This window comes from Lepisma saccharinum, chromosome 1 (genome assembly GCF_977018435.1).
Source record: "Lepisma saccharinum chromosome 1, izLepSacc3.1, whole genome shotgun sequence".
Taxonomy (NCBI): Eukaryota; Metazoa; Arthropoda; class Insecta; order Zygentoma; family Lepismatidae; genus Lepisma; species Lepisma saccharinum.
In genome coordinates, this window is record NC_139229.1 from 76,687,103 (window position 1) to 76,704,678 (window position 17,576).

At 38.3% G+C, this 17,576-nt stretch overlaps 1 protein-coding gene across 2 annotated transcripts in view; it reads left to right on the top strand.

Annotated features, from left to right (window-relative positions):
* Positions 1-17,576, top strand: part of LOC145996749 (uncharacterized) — a 470,158-nt gene that overhangs the window by 407,559 nt on the left and 45,023 nt on the right. For both annotated transcript variants that reach the window (XM_083133278.1, XM_083133282.1), the window contains exons 4-5: positions 2,549-2,613; positions 8,302-8,556. In XM_083133278.1, the coding sequence (XP_082989404.1) occupies positions 2,549-2,613; positions 8,302-8,556 (320 nt within the window). The remainder of the gene's footprint in view (positions 1-2,548; positions 2,614-8,301; positions 8,557-17,576) is intronic.

Consider the following 17,576-nt stretch of genomic DNA (forward strand, 5'->3'; position numbering starts at 1 on the left):
TTGCATTAATAAAGCTAGTAAATTTGCTTTCCCTTTTATCTTTCTTTACACGTATGTAAAATCTAACCGACATAGCGGAAGAAGGGGATGTTGTTTATGGCAGCAAGTCGCCTAATATTTAACAGCGCGTCAAATGTGTACGTGTATTTTCCATTACCCCAATAACGTGTAGCTGAAGTTTAGCGACGAATGCTGCAGGAATGTGGACCTCTGGTACTTAAAAGTGACACCGTCTCAAGAATCAACAAGTTATTTGAAGCAACCGGAAGTGTTTCAGACCTTAAAAATCTGGCAAGCCACGAACAAATAGAAGGAAAGCCAATTACGTCTCCAAGCTTGCATTGATTTAAATCTAGCTGAAATTGATAATTATGTGGAAAGCAGATAAAATTGTCATTGTGAAGTCTAAGTTACTATCTTCAGATAATAAAAAGTTGCCATTGTTATAAATATGTTCTCATTTCATTGTTAAACGTAATTGTTGATCAAAAGGCGTGGTCACCCTGTATTTTCCTTCCATTTCTCATCGTGATTAATCTATGTTGACACCATTTGCGCTAAAAGGGGAGTCATCATCATCATCATCATCATTATTCACAGTCAGCCTGGCTTGCCCGGTGTAGAAGTAACATCTCATCACCTTCCTTTGTTTTCCATCACCTTTCTCTTTCTATTATATTCTAATTTTGCCCACTTATTCTTTTGTGGAAGGCCCTACCCCCACATCCCCTAAATGTGCCTTCATGGTAAGGTGCTATATGCACGGGGAACTTTGCCTTTTTTAACCTTTGCCTCTTTTTAAGTTTACACACTTCTCCTTGCACCCCTTGTGCCTGTTGGTAGCACTTTTAGTGTTCGATCTACATCTTACCACCCAACGTTCTGATTTCGAGTCTCTGCATTTGATGAAGGAGGACACCAAAGCAAAATAAGAAAGTTGAAATATATGGACGCCTCTATCTCCTCTACATCTCCTCTATAGCGTCTTCCTAGTCCTATACACTGTGTGACCACATGCAGTCTTCCTTCACATCCTCCAAGAACCTCGCCCATGTCTGCTTCTTAGTCCTGTAGCTTTACTATCCACTCTTTGTAGAATCTTCTCATTCTTTATTCTATGTCTTCTGCCATTTCCTTCAACAGTCTTCAGCTCTTTCCTTCAACTCTCCTCTCCTTCATTGCTCATACCTCTGTTTCATTCATAGCTTGTATTTTGCATCAACTTCTTGCATTTATCCAAGTTTCATTCTAATATACTAAAAGTATAGAAATATACTTCTTTTTAGTAAACTGCCCTGTAAAATATTTGGACAATTAGATTAAAGCAAATAAAAAATATACGTAAATATACATTTTTCTGTTTCTGATACTGTATATATGAACCTTCTATGGAAATATTTGTTGAGTGTATTAATGAAACTATAAGAATTTCAATAACTTCTCTTCCAATGAAAATAAAACATTCTGGATGTACTCTATAATTTTAACTGAAAATATTTTTTCTGGTCTTTGTAGATAAATTTTGGCAATATTTTAATGATAGTTTGCAAAATATCAGCTGCCATGTTTAATTACAGTTGAACGATGACACTTTTTATGGTTTAATATGATTAGTATTTCGTGTATTATTCTACACAAAATGTTTATTTTTACCTATAAAAATTATTGAATTTTAAATCAAGATACATTTATGTGTGTCAACAGCTTACATATTACATATCCTTTCGAATGTGCTTCACCTCATAAGTACATAGATTTTGTTTCCTTTCTTAGAACCTAATAAACACCATTAAATGGTTACAAGATTAATGTACTTTCACCAAAAGTGATTCTGATAGCTACAAAATCCTTATGTACATTATTCTATAAAATATCTATTTAAAATCATTTAAATGTTTTTTTTTTTTTCTTTTAATCACCTGATTTAAATCAATCCACCTTGCCCTGAAGTCACAAAATATCGAACCTTATGTACCCAAACATGAACTTGCAGATATCCTTCACGATAAATATTGGTGTGAAATTGTCTCTGCTTCCTTTGTATTCGTCTGTAACGTTCACAAAATCAGTCGTTGTCGAAAATATGCAAAGAAGTTCTAGAAGTATTGTATCCTACCCATGCTGCAACCAACAGTACACGTGTTATTTGGGTTGCATATCAATCAGGGGTAAACACGCTTGCTTGAAGGACACTAATAAAATGTATGATACGATGATACACACAAAAAGGACGCTTTAGTCCAGTTTTTTACACAGGTAAGGCTAATCAGGACGACCCACAGAATGATTAAAAATTAATCCAATCGAACGCAGAGTTGTTGGGCCTGCCATGCTGTTACGAGGTGAAATGTTGCTGTTGATTGGCTCGTTCCCAAGCGACATGTGTCGCGTGTCGCTTTGGTCTGAAATCTCCCTAAGACTTCATGGTGAATGATGAAATATATTCGTAAAGAAAGATAAGTCCTTCAGTTTCCATTTGCATGTACGAGGTCTCAAGCTGACATTTCTTCAGGGATATTGATTAAACTCCTTTTCTCTTTTCTTTCAGCAAGGACTGCTATCGTTGTGTGGTTATCCATGAGAAACACGTAAACGTTCTCCAGTATAAAGAGAGTAAGTACAAATTTATTTGTCGTGTAACATTACTTTATGAAATATTTAATATAATTGCGAGAAAATGTGTATAACCTGTTGGAATATGGAACGATTTCGACGGATACATTTTAAAATAAGTGTTGACATCTATCGGGAAGCCTGTAGAATGATTAGAGTTCGCATTAAAATCAGTGGATTGGAACTGTTATTTTTTGCTTTTGGTTAATTTTACTTCGCTTTTCCACTTCTTTCGTCTATATGGAAGATGACTGTAGGAATGAAGTTACTTTACACAAATGCGTGTGGCTTCTGAGAAATCTTATTGCCTGTTCGAATGGCAGCAGAAATCTTTCCGCGTAGGAATATAGTGCGTGTGATCAAAGCTTACAACTCAATGTATTGCTATATTGAAGTTGAGTCCTTATATTTCGAGCTGTACAGTTATGAACAATATATTCATGAGCAAAATGACACCTGAATTAACAAATTGGAAAGGAACTATTTTTCGAAGGCACGTGGATTTGTTTACATTAATTTCGTTCTTGCAGTGGATGGAGAATAGATGAAAATGATGGTGGAGTTAGAAAGGAACATCGACGCCAAGAATGGGATTCGAATGCTGCAACCTTCGGTTGTGAGCTCATAGGGAGCTTTGAGATTAAGAGACGGGCAATACGGAGAGGGCAGAACTTGCAGGAGACAATATGAGAAGTCAATGTAGGATTTGCATAAGGACATGTAGCCACTGGAGGATTTTCATATTAACAATATAGTGTGTCAGCAAGTGATTTGTAAAGCATAAATATAATAAGAAGATTAAGCTGTGCAGAATTGAGTGTGTCAGTGAATGGTTTATAAAGGATATACAGTGGGGGTATTTCAACTGTAGAGTGTTGAGTGTCAGTGGATATTTAAGAGAGGAAAAATATAGTCAGTATGAGATTTTCAACTGTATAATTTTGAGTGTCAGTGGATGATTTAGAAAAGAAAATAATAGTCAGTGGGAGAAAATCAAATGTAGAGTGTGGAGCGTCAGTGGATGTTTTAGAAAGGAAAATATAGTCAGTGGGATAATTTCAATTCTATAGAGTGTCTCAACCTTAAAAGTCAGTATGGATGTAAATGGAGTACTTCCCTCTCTCTCTAATACATGAGTTTTGCCAATACCTCTGTCCTTCTCTACCACCGCTGCGTTGCGAGATGTTACAAAATTTACAAAAATTAAAGTAAAAAAATTCAAACAGTGAAATCCTTATCCTATAGATTTTTTATGCTCTGTTTACTGACAGCAAAAAAATGTAATGTTTGTTTTTGCATTTATTTAATTCTGTTTATATAAAGGATACAGCATTCAACGCAGTGGGAGATTTTCAACTGTAGAGTGTTGAGTGTCAGTGGATGTTTTTGAAAGGAAAAATAGTCCGTGGGGGATTTTCAACTGTAGAGTGTTGTGTGTCAGTGGATGTTCTGGAAAGTAAAAATATAGTCAGCGGGAGAATTTAAACTGTAGTGTGTTGAGTGTCAGTAGATGTTTTAGAAAGGAGAAAACATGGTCGGGGGGGGGGGATATCAATTGTTGAGTGTCATTGGATGTTTTGTAAAGGAAAAATATTGTCATTAGGAGAATTTCAAGTGTTGATTTTAGGTGGATGTTTAAGAATTGAAAAAAGTAGTTGGAAGTTTCAATTGTAGAGTGTTAGTGGATGTTTTAGAAAGGAAACGATATAGTCAGTGGGAGAATTTCAATTGTAGAGTTCTGAGTGTCAGTGGATGTTTTAGAAAGGAAAAATATAGTCAGTGGGTGAATTTCAATTTGCGAGGTTGAGTGTCAGTGGATGTTTTGGAAAGAATAGAAAATATGGTAGGTGAGAGATTTTCAACTGTAGAGTGTTGAGTGTCAGTGGATGTTTCAGAAAGGAAATATATTTAGCGGGATAATTTCAACTATTTTTAGTGTTGAATGTCAGTAGATGTTTTAGAAAGGAAAAAACATGGTCAGAGGGAGTATATAAATTGTAGAGTGTTGAGTGTCATTGGATGTTTTATAAAGGAAGAAATATAGTCAGTGGGAGATTTTCAACTGTACAATGTTAAGTGTCAGTGAACGATTTGTAAATGAAAGATATGATCAGTGGAGGATCTCAGGAATCGATAAAGTTTTTTGTGTGGTGAAACTGTGAGTGGTGTATTGGTGAAGAATTTTCATGGGAAACTATGAAGTAATGTCGGATTTCCATGGGAAAAGATGACGTGCCAGTGTAAGAGTTCTAGTGGGGAAAACTAAGGAGTTAATGTGACAGTTGAAGAGACCGTGTGGAGTTTGTACAGAGCGTAGAGTTGTCAAGGGAACATGAGGATTTGGATAGATGATCCTTTCTAAAACTGTAGTTAGTTGGATACACTACCAGTTCAAGCTCGTCACTTCCTAGAAAGACAGCTCATATCAGACAGCCACCATGAAAACAGTCCATCAATGTCAAAAGCAACTGCTTCAATCCGAATATTGAAATTTGTCGTGAATATAGTTTGAAAAATAATTATATTAGTGTATAAATCAATTAATTTAAACAGTAAAATTGCGTATTTTTCTAATGCTTTCTCCCTTGAAAATTCTACATATGCAACAGTCCGATCTTTCAGTGTTAGCATATTTTGTACTACTATGTGCGCTTGCAAAATATGAACAGCGTTAGCGTCACTCGAACGATTAACAAGTACACATGGTTTTCCCCTTGTTGAACTTATCAAGGGAAATTATGATTTGGATTTCAGTGTGCATCGATTTTTATCTTGGGCTTACTCTGATGATGTTCTACCGCGCATGAAACTGGCAGATTTAACATCACGGTGCAATTAGAACTAATTTAATACGGTTGAAGTTGGTTGAATTGCAACTTTTAATGAAATAGCCTTACTAATAGATGGGTAAATTTAATGTCTATAAATATGTGTTGTTAATGCAAAAACACAGTTTGCTTTGGGCTTCTGATGGCGTAGTGGTAACGTTGTTGCCTTATAATCAAGAGGTTGAGGCACATCGTGGTTCGGATACTACTTTTAACTGTATCCAGTCTCGATTAACCTATCTGTGTATAACGTGGACTTAGAAACCCAGAAATCTCAAACATGTTATTTTGGACGATTTTCATTTTGTAATAGTACAAGGAACAGTCACATGAAGACCTTAATAGTAGTACAAAAACTATGGGACACAGTGTATACAGCTCAAATTTACATTAGGTATCAACTCTTATTTACGAAACTACCTCAAAGGTGCAACATTTATCAAGGCAGCTTCAAAACGCCATTTTTGTTAGTTAAAGATGGCGCCTCCTCCGCACACTTGTACAGTCACGAACACTTCTGGGTTGTAACGACTCTATTGGAAGTCAGTTGTATCATTACAACCCAGAAGTGTACGTGACTGTACAAGTGAGGAACAGTGGTTTCTTGCACCCTGGAAGCCTACAACGTACAGACATTTTCTGGCATATGAAAATTAAATGTCTACGCTTGCGTACCACATCAGAAAGATTACGAATAGAGGAGGAATTTCGACAGTGGCCTCAGTCCGCACGTAGATGAGTGGATAGACTTTCGCAGTGGCTCATAAGTGACTGCATCTGCATTCTAAATATTCTTCTTCTTGAGGAATACAGGTACTAAATCAGACTTCGAAATATATGTTGATCAGCATTGAGGTCTATGCTGAATTGCAACAATGTGTAAACTTACGTGCATAAATCTACTCTATAAAAAAACAAATGAAGGTTTTCATTTCATTGTCCCTCGTATATATCCCATAGAGTAAATCTCTGATATATTATTTTGAGTTTTAAGTCCAACTGATGCTAAAATAGGCTGAATGGACCAAATCTACAAGTGTGATCCGAACCACTATGTGCCACTACCGGGTATCGAACCCCGCACCCTGATTACAAGTCCATCAGGCCACCGTGCAAGCCCTGTTAGATATAAAAACAACTGAAAGACTTGCTTTTTTCCCGGCGTCTCTCGTGCTGCCATACAAGAGAACAGATATGGCCAATTGACTAGTGGTTAAGGTGCCGTTAGATCTATAGCTCGTGCTAGCAAAAACTTCTTCGAAAATTCCGCTATGATATTTCAAATTCTAATAAATTACATCTGTGGAGAATTTAAAAGAATCTTATAAATAAATAAATGGTGCAATATATATATATATATATACACACACCTTATTATTAAAAAGTGTTATTTCTAACTACGATACTTGTTATTTCCAAACTCTTGTCATAAGCAAAGTTTCTATCCACCAGCGATAATAAACCAAATAAATATTCACTTTATTTCTCTAGAAGGAATTTTAAACGAATGTAATTTTACATAATTTGGAACATGATAGCAGTTTTTCGTAACGAGTGATATTTTCGAGAACGTTTTGCTAGTACACGCCAAGCGTCCGCGTTAACGCTCTAGTCCTGTGGTTCGAGGTTCTATTCCCTTTGGGTTTGTAGTTTTCAGACACTACTTTAAGCTGCAGGCACAGAGAAGATTGGTCTCCTGTAGACTCGAAACAAATAATTTCCACAAGCACCTCAAGTATCATTTATCTATGCCATTTGCTCACGTTAGATGCTAGAAAAATTCCACATTGTTCCATATTACGTATACTATACACAAGGGTAGCTTTTCAGTATGTTGTCTTCCGTTTCTACAACTTCTCAGCGAACCAGAACCAGGGAGGCTGAAACCTTTTCATTCACCATATCTCCTTAAGTGATGGTCTGTCTTTCTTTATTCTCTTTGAGCTTTGCATTTACTTTTTTCCTGTACAGCTTCGTCGTTACTTATTCCGTTTGCCCGGCCTTTCTTTATTCTCATTGTGTCCATTTTTGAGATATATATCTTTTCCCCCTATCCTTGGTCCATCTCTTTCAGAGATGTGCATGTTTACTCAAAGAAAAAAATAAACCTACTTAAAAGTAAATGTATGCTGCTGTACTCTGCTTATAATAAGCTGTGTGTTTGCATGTTTAAGGCATCCAGCAAAAACAACTTTTCTTAGTAACATTTTTCACGGAAAATTAACAATCCTTTATCCTGATGTATGAACACTTTCATGACGACTGATGATGTGGAATAGTACATTTTTCAGAAAATTTGTTATATTTCATTTATAAGTTTACAATAATATCTGATCATGCGCCTGCATTCCGGTACAGCAAGGCCAGCACTGTTGGCCCAGAGCATTACAGCTGCAAAACCTTATTTTAACTTTTCATTATATTTTCCCTACTACCTCAAGAGAATCAACCTGTAAACCTCAAAGTTTGTATTTTTCCGATATAGCACCATCTTGTAGAGGTTTGACAAAATAATTGTGACCCATCACTCTGGCAGTGCTCGAGAATTGAAATAGGTGACCTTGAACCATCCAATAAGAGGCTACTTTATGTAGAGGGAAACCTTTTCCCCCCCTCGGTAGAGGCTTACAATTACCAAACTGCTTTTACACTTGTTTCAAGACAAATAAAAGCAGAATGAGTATTTTTTTATGTCTGACGTAGCGACTAACTCGGTAACATTTTTCCAAGTCTTTACGCCTCCACAAGTGAAAATACATCGTTCTACCGTAAATGTTGTAAAGAAATCATACATTTCTGTGCGAGTGTGTGTTAGTAACTCATATATACTTGTTACAATGTCTCTTCTCTATCTTTCCAGCGTACTGCCACAGAAGGGGTGAAGACTTGAGTCGACTGTGTTCGCTCATCACCGGCGACGCCCTCCTCTATTCCATGTTCCGAGTCGACGCGGAGCCCGTGCCCTGCCCCTTCAAAGGGCCCTTCACCTTCACCTACGACCGGGGCCACGGGTACTGCAAGAACCCTGTGTCCAGCATCGACTCCTGCACGGAAGATTCCAGCCTGCTTCTGCGGTATCAGGCCTGCCCTGACGTCTCGGGCACGGAGAGCACGGGTAAGTTGGCAACACTGCTCGAACCTAATTCTCTATTGGCTAATGTGCCATTTGACTCTTGGATAATACATGTCAATGCTGGGTAATATTCTAGCCGTCATTCAATATACAGTCACTAATGGATTATTCCCCAGCAGGTGCTGATGTAATGTCCTTCGTCTCCATATATTATGCTGCTTCAAGTTCTTAATGCTGTAGTGTCGCTTTAAGAACGTGGATGTTCGAGTAGCGAAGGGAACATCAATATTCCTCCTTTTTCAGCCCCTTGCACGTACGGTCTCGGGACAGTTCTGGATTGTAACGAGCACATTGACTTTCAGTGGGTGTTATACAACCCACAAGTGTCCGTTGACTGTACAGAACAAGATATACAAATCAGTTATACGGGTTGCATAGGTTTCAGGATATGATCATGGAGCACAGCCAGCTAGCAACAAACGCCAAACCTAAATACTAAGAGCTCTAAACCTGGCCCTCCGAACCTAACGACATAGCATTATTAGCTTATGTTAGGAGGGCGAGATTTAAAGCTCCGCATAAATTCTGTTACTTGTTGTGTGTGTCCCCGCACCAGATCCCATTCCTTACGAAGTTAGTTATGAGATAATCAGAAGTTAATAGCAGTCAAAGTTTATCATATTTATTTTGCTTTATTTCAAAGTATTGTATATGAACGTTAACGAGGAATTGTTTATTCAGACTAAAACTGCAATGTAGACACAAGAATTAGTTGAATAAAAAAGAAAAGAAAAACATAATGTAGCATTATAATTTTGCTTAAAAGCATAACTAGAATGAGCATTTTTCGCTTCGATTAGTGATTTCAAGTTAAAATAGTACAGGTCGTGGCATCTGGTGACAACTTATGAAGTTCTACTAAAGTGGTAAAGTTCTATTTAAAGTACAGTAGAGCGTCGATTATCCGAAGTAATTGGGTACATGGGTGTTCGGAAAACTGGTTTGTTCGGATAATCGAACTGTACATGTTTATTTGCCAAAAAGAAGTACTGTACAGTAAATTTATTCATAAAAACAGGCATCTCTTTAAGTATATATTACAAAGTAACGTACAAAGGCAACTTTAGTAGGAATATATAGTATGTGGTACAGTTTATTAAACAAAAATATGTACATATTACATACGCATTTTGCATGAACAATACACACAGTACACAAAATTAACGTACTTTTTTCATTACAGATATCTGAAAGTGAGCGAGTACACAGTTCGGTTAAGCGGTCGTTCGGTTGACCGACGTTCGGATAATCGACGCTCTACTGTATATCAACGACCAGGGAATGAGGCGGCTGTTGTAACTTATGGGAAAGACAAAGCGCATAAAGACGCACGTTCGTGCACAGTGTGGCAAACGTTCCACGCGCAGTGTTGCCTAATAGATGAATCAAACCTCCGTTGAAAGAGAACCTGTCTGTTGTCATCCTCGAATTGAACTTTTGTTCGGGTTGGACTGGGAGCTCAGGATAACAGTGTTCCATAGATGGCTCTGCTGAAGGCTAATATCTCATGAAATTGTGGTTTCACTTTTCAGTACCTATGTTCGTTATTTTCTTGTACAGAAAATTAAACTTTTTTGAACATACAGAAGCCAGCAGCTAAGAAAAATTAACATTTGCAGGATATGTATATGTGAACTTTCAGAAATAGTTTTTCGGATTTATCTTCTTATGCTAGAATCTAATACAGGCCTGATTGACCTGCCGTATATGTGGAAGAATGCTCTCGTACGCATGTATTCACTGCAGAGCGAGCAGCGGTACTGTAGCGCCGTAAGGGGAGCGGAAAGGAGAGAGCGAGCGAGGCAGGAGGCTTCTCTGTCGCGTTCGTACAATGGGAAACCTGATAATTCAATAGGCTGACGTAGTCACTAAACTCCTGAGAATATCTAGGCAACAATGATAACGTGAATGCTCTGGAAGGAAATCCAAGCAGATGTAACTTCGAATGTCAGCGGTTTCTCGAAAGGAGAGGAATTTTCGCAAACGTTTTGGCTGACGTCTGCCAAAGATCTAGGGGAACTGTGGCAGGAGAAATGATCATATGATTGCATGAGCGTACCCAAAGGGTCAGAACCCCCTTTGAAATTGTATAATCATATCGCTGCAGTCATAATTCCATTCAAAATGTGTTTTTTGTTCTGCAGTTTTTAAACATGCTTAGGTGTAAGAACTAGTCAAATTAGGGTGGAATGTTACTTGCAGAATATTGACGAAATTGTCAACACTGAAAGGAGCAAAAAGTTATACATAAATGATTAACAAGAAAGTAAAAGATGGCACAATTTGATATTATTTACCAGCATTTCTTGTGATGGAAGATCGAAAGGCATAGTCAGAGCATAATATGTCAACACTTGATGGGAGGTCATTGTGTGAGAAGTCTCTCTTGAATTTCTAGTCTAAGTTTTTTTATGTAAAATAGGTTTCAGTTACTTGCTGTGCGCATAGGTACTCGAAAGTGAAATTCCTCGAGAAGTGTGTCCCAGCGGATTTTTTCCATTGACAGTATTGTAGAGACAATTGAAGTCATTCAGCAAATGACGCTGATAGGGAGTCTGTAAGTTTAGAAAGGACAAGAGATGAGGAGATGAACCTTATTACGAACTATATCTACGAAAGAGTGAACGACTGAATCGATTCTGGAGAGCTGTGTGGAATCTTCATTTTCACGATTAGTCAAAAGTGTCGGAAAAGCGAAGTAAAATAAATAATCAGTAAAGGTGGTAGAAATTTGCATATATGTTAGGCGAAACTTTTCACAGATGTACCAGCTTGAATTCAATTTACTACAAGTAAAGAAAGCTGACACTCTTTATGAATTCAAATAAATCCTTGCATTTCCGGGGTCGTAGAAGCTCCACGCGTAAAATTGCTCAACTTTACGTCAAGTCGAACACGGCGTGAAATTGCATAAAAAGCGAGAGATTAAAAGGCAGAACCAGCGTGGAGGAATTCCAACTTTGAATCGCACAAGAAACAATCAAATACGCTATTTTTATGTGAATTATAAATCATTCCGAAATCTTTTTGTCTAGGCGTTTTTTTTCCTTTCGAATCCTTAATTTCCTGTTTTTATGGGTTTCTCCCGGAAAGTTCTTTTTTTATATCGCCAAGTAGTTGTGACGCGGAATGAAAAACGATGCGATTTTTTTCTCTTCCGCGCAGGGAAAAGAACAAAGTAAAAGCGCTTTTTCGTGTTTCTTTTTTTGTTAAATGAATACGTCAGCGAGTCAAGACAAAAGCGGAATAGGGGGAAACCTTTTGGAATCTGTCACATCGTGGAATAGATATTGCTCTTACCGCAGGACGGCTACATTTCATTTCCGAAAGTGTCTTTATTTGATGCGTTAGGTTAAATGACAGGTTTCAAGGTTCGTTCTTTTCTCTCCTTTTTCTTAAGTGTCATAAATCCAGGGTAACCGTGAGGTGATAAATGTCATCCTCATTCTTTACGGCCTTTCAGAAGTGATATGTGAAGAGAAAACTCATCACCTGAATAAGAGAAATCGTGAGAAACCACTCCCAAGTAGGAGGAGCCAGGAGAGATTTGCCACTAAATGTATTTATTATGTATCGTATGGCGATGTGGAGAATCGGCGTGTCGCAGCCGAATGAGAGAAGACGGGGAACAGACACTTTTCTCGTGTAGCAAGTCATGTATTGCCATTTACAATTTCTTTCCCCAACCTAAACAGGGGGAGGGAATCTGTATTTATATTTTGTAGTTATTTAGCGTCGCGTTTCACTTTTGGCTGATCGCGACGATGAAGTTGTGTAATGAGCATGGCTCGGATTTTGATGACATATTTTTTTTCCTTATGTAGTATGAATTGCTCTTAAGTATTAAAAGGCTGAATATGAACCTCGAGTTATAAAAATGTGAATTTTATTGTGCATTTTCCGTCTATTTCGTATCATTAAAATTCAAAAAACCAATTGTTTATTGAATCACTGCTTCCTTTGTTGATTATATATGCCCAGTTATTTATTAATTACAATAATTACAAAAAGTACCATCATTAACAGAAAATATTAACCAATTATGACATGAGTGTCACACATCACTAAAACTCACAAAAACCATAATAAAAATATCATTAATGTTTTTCTGTTTATTGATGTGCAGTTGTTTATTAATTATAATAATTACAAAAATTACCAAGCAATTGTGGACTCTCACTGGCATGAGTATCTCGAATGACACGCATTCAAATATGACGCCTGGTATGCCCACCTAGTGCATTTTGCCTCCTATTTACATTATATTTTTGTTATTATGAATTAAAGTAATACAGAAATATTGTGTACATCCTAGGGAACAATGTAATTTATTTCCAATTTTTATAAAAATTTTCACAGTTGAAAGATCTATAAAATAGAGATGATGGGCCCGACAGCCTCCCCTCCCTCGGGTAAGCTATGGTAACACTTATTCTCATCAATTATGCAATTTAATTATTTAAAATCACTTACTCCCATTACGTTAACCTCGACTGGAAGGTGAAAGATAGTATAGCTTTTAGCTGTGTTAGAAGCCTGTGACAGTTTTAGTTTTAAAATTTGACGCAGGAAGTTTTTAACAGCTTTTCCCGTCTTGTTAGAGTCCTTTCTTCCATTTTGTTTTAGGGCATGCGAGACAGTCTCTCGCAGCTTTCCTCCCAGAGTCAGTGTTGCCAACTTAGCTCTCTTGGAGCAAGATCTGGCTTTTTCGTGCACTCGTTTGCCTGTGAACTGGGGCGCCCGCCCCTGTGCCTCATTATGATACCATCACTGGTTCCGGCCCACACAGACCAACTTTTGCCACGTGACGTGATATTGTTATATTGGCTGCGTCGCCCCATCCCCTCTTATATCCTCAGCTACTTTTTTTTTTTATATAGCGCCGTGTTGAAGTGAAATTGGCATGATATTGTTATCAGGAAATCCTTTATTTTCGATTTCGTACGACCATGAGATGGGTGAGAGTTAGCGGTAATTGCAGCGCCCCACTCCTTTGACAACTAACATTACTCTAGGAAGCACTTCGTAAATCTGGCTCCTTGAAAGACAGTTTTAACTCCATTTAAGGTGAAATTTAGCTCTTTTATGCACTCCAGGTTTGGCAACACTGCCAGGAGGCAAGGAGAAATGCATTGGGGATATGGGAGTATTTTTTTTATTTGTTATTTTGGGAATATCTAACTTCCGATAGAATAGAAAATGATATCAACGGGAAGAGGGCAGTTTGAAGAAGTGATTGTCAAGAAGAAAAGTCCAAACTCCCATTTGATTAGCCTTACTTGATATTGAAGTTGATTCCCCGTAAGGAATACATGGGATTCCGAAAATTCTTATTCGTCATACTACAGCGCCTTGAATAACGTTATTAAAGGCGCTGTAGTCATTTTTTTTTACAGGTCGTATCTAGTTTAATAACTTTGAAAAATGCTTCGATCTGTCACATGTGGAGAAATACATACTCCCCTTGTAACCCCACGTTTTTCTTCAGTAGCATTGCCCATTCCGACGATATTCAAATAAATGCACACATGGTTCGTAACTGTATCTCCTCGCCTTAATTGCAAGGAGGATTGATTTCAATCAAGATTTAAATTAGGTGATTTCTTTTTTAAAATCCCTGATTTAAATCACTTTAAAGAAATAATTTACAGAATAAATTCATGAGGATTTTGTAGATATCAGATTCACTTTTGGTGAAAGTACATGAATCTCGTAATCATCGAATGGTGTCTATTAGACTCTAAAAAAGGCAAAGAAAGGAAACAAAATGTATGTTCTGATGGGGTGAAGCTCATACGAAAGGAAATGTTATATGTAAACTGTAACACATACTTCATTTTCTCTTGATTTAAAATTCAATAATTTTTAGAGGTAAAAATAGCTTGTCCAGAATAACAAAATACTAACCATGTTAAAACGTAAATAATGTTATTATCATTACATTATAAGTAAACATGGAATCTGATATTTTGCTAGCTATTATTTTTAGAAAATGCCAAAATTCAGCTACAAAGACTATAAGAAACAGTTTTAGTGACAATTACAGTAAAACCTCGTTAATCCGGACTAATGGGGGATATAGGTTGACCGGTTTAATGAAAATCCGGATTAACTGAAATAACCTAAAAGAACAGTAGAAAGTACATTAAAACTCAGTTTATAGCAACAAAACACGTTTATTATGGTGTATTTAAAGGACATAGGCCTAAATACACTATACAGTACACTACAAAGTCTGCGGGAAACAGAATTTCATCAGTGGTTGACTGCCTTTTCTTTGGGAAGTTCTCTTGTTGACTTTAGTCACATTTAAAACCTTGCATTCTGCTTTTTTTTTGTGCCTGTCCAGATTAAGCGAAGTCCGGCTTATCGGGGTCTAGATTAACGAGATATTGCTGTATAGAGAACATACAGAATGTTTTATTTTCACTGGAAGACAAGTTACTTAAATTATTATAGTTTCATGTACACACTCAACAAACATTTCCATAGTATGTTTACATATACAGAATCAAACAGAAAGATGTATATTTACATATATGTTCAAATATTTTACAGAGCAGTTTACTAGAAAAAGCCTTTCTATAAGAAAAACATATATCTTTATGTATGGTGCCAGAAACCATACAAGCAATTTTATGCGTGTTTTTTTTTAAAAAAAATCTACTTAAATGAAAAAGAAATCAGATTTAAATTTTAAAAAAATAATCAAATTATTTTTTAAATACAAATCATGGTATTTATCCATCCTGATTACGGGGCTTATCCTCATAATGCTGACGTGCCCATAATTTCAAAGTCAATCAATCACTAAAGCCAACATCGGGATCCAATCCGTAAGCTCTTATTTCTAAGACAGCAACTTTACAACTACGTATGCAATTAGAGGAGACCAAATTGAAAACAGAGGATATGGTGCAAGAGAATCTCTTAGACACCCTTCTTCCACTTGAACCGTAGACTTATCGACAGAGAGCATTCCAAGATATGCACACGTATTGGACATTCTTTAGGTGCGACCTCGAGATTCCATAATCAAGAATCTCCTTGAAAGTTCTTACTTTCTCGTAGAGACCTCCAAGGGCCACACCCACATGCTCGCGAGGTCGAGTGTGACGTGACGTGTCCTCCCCCTTTGACTGTCGACAGTTGCGGTGTCTTTGCGGAAGAAGGTCGAAGGGCAGGAGTCGGGCCTTGCCGACCAGCTGTGGTCCCACTGCGGTGCACGGTGCGGGGTGGTGCACCGCGTCTAATCCTCTTATCCTGAAGTGGCAGGGCTCAACGGCTGGTGACCAAACGCAGCATTGCCAACCGCGATTTCGCAAGCATCCGTTCGCAGTCTTCGGCGTTGGCTTACTTTCAATGGGCGTGTCGACTTTGCACGTGATTTTTAATTCACTGCCCGTCTTCCATGTTCCGGTTTCGAGTCCCGGCTTGGACATCGCCTTGTGAGTGAATCTCCATAATTTCTTCTGCCAACCTCCGTTGCGGAGAAGTTATCACTGCGCGCTACGACACTAGAGGTCCCGGGTTCGAATTCTGGCCTGCGTATGTGAGTGTCCCTTCATAAATTTCATAATATAATTCATTCTCATCGCTATTAGCCAAAACTGGAAGAAAGCGACGCAAAATAACTCAAATCACATCAAATCAAACCATTATTTCTTATAATGATCGTCCATTCTCATCGTCGCGACTACCTAAAGTGGCAGCAAAGCGACTCATACCAAGAGCATATCTAAGGAAATGCTGTCGGCGAACAACAACTATATCCTCACTCATACCCAGAAGATTCTGAATGAATCATTTTGCTTATACTTCGCTTTTGTGCCACTTTTGGGTAATCGCGACGATGGTATGATGAAATTGATGATGGGAGACTCACAAAGAACGCCCGGGCCGGGTTTCGAATCCGGAGGATTCAGGATCGGAAATGTTAATAATAATATCGAAATTGCAAATGATTACAATCCAAATCTCCTTCCTGAATGCAAATATAGGTATGGATAAGTGCAGCAGCGCACACGGCTTTGCTCTACCCACTCGCTTCCTCCCCTTCTGTATCGTTATGCGCGGCCTTGCTCTACACATTCCCGAGGCAGAGTGTATCTTTCAAGAGTGTAAGGGTGCAAAGAGAGAACTTCCACCTTTGTCCGCTTGCTTTGTGGCTCTCGGGTTGCTTTTAAACCTTGATTGTCATTTTTTTAAAAAATCGCTACTTGCCACAAATGATAACAGCACAGAAGGACCAGATTTTATGCGCCGGCTTAACGCCGCATCATCTCACATTAAGCGCGTCCATCCCGACGACGCACACACGCGATTGTTACGTTAATTGCCTTGGAAGGTAGTGGTTATCTCATTCGATCCTCCTGGTAACCCAACAATCCCCTTCCCAAAATCCCATTGTCGAAACGGGGGGTGCTCTTTTGAAGAGCCGCTCCTTTCCAACAATGTCGATTCCCGGTTTCCGGAAGCGGGCCGCTCGTCGTCTCGCGACAAACATTCGTTCCTGGTTCTCATCCGCTCTCAGTTTGGGAGGACTTTATTGCGAGTGTAGGGCAATAAAGAGGGCCATAACTGAGAAAACCATTAATTGCGTGACAAAGCCGTATTCGACTCCCCCCCCCACCCCCATCTACTAGCTCCCCAGCCCGCCCTTCTGGCTGGAGGAGAAACGGCACGAAAAAATCCTTAAAGTCGACGCGAGTTGGAATCTATCGTCCGACTTCACCTTTCGACAGCCAATTACAATCCTTTATGCTTTTGAGGGTTCCCAAGCCAATAGGACATTCGTTATTGCCTCTCTAGACCCATTACGCCACTAGAGTGTAATTCTTGTTACCAGTGCTGGTCAGTTATCCCGCTTCTGTTTCGTTTAAACTTATGAAAATTCTCCTGCCTCGATTGTCATCAGTCCAGAATGCTTTACTGCCACAATTTGAAACGCGATATCCACCTCGATCCGACATTGTTCCCGATTTCAGGCCCGAAACTTTTAT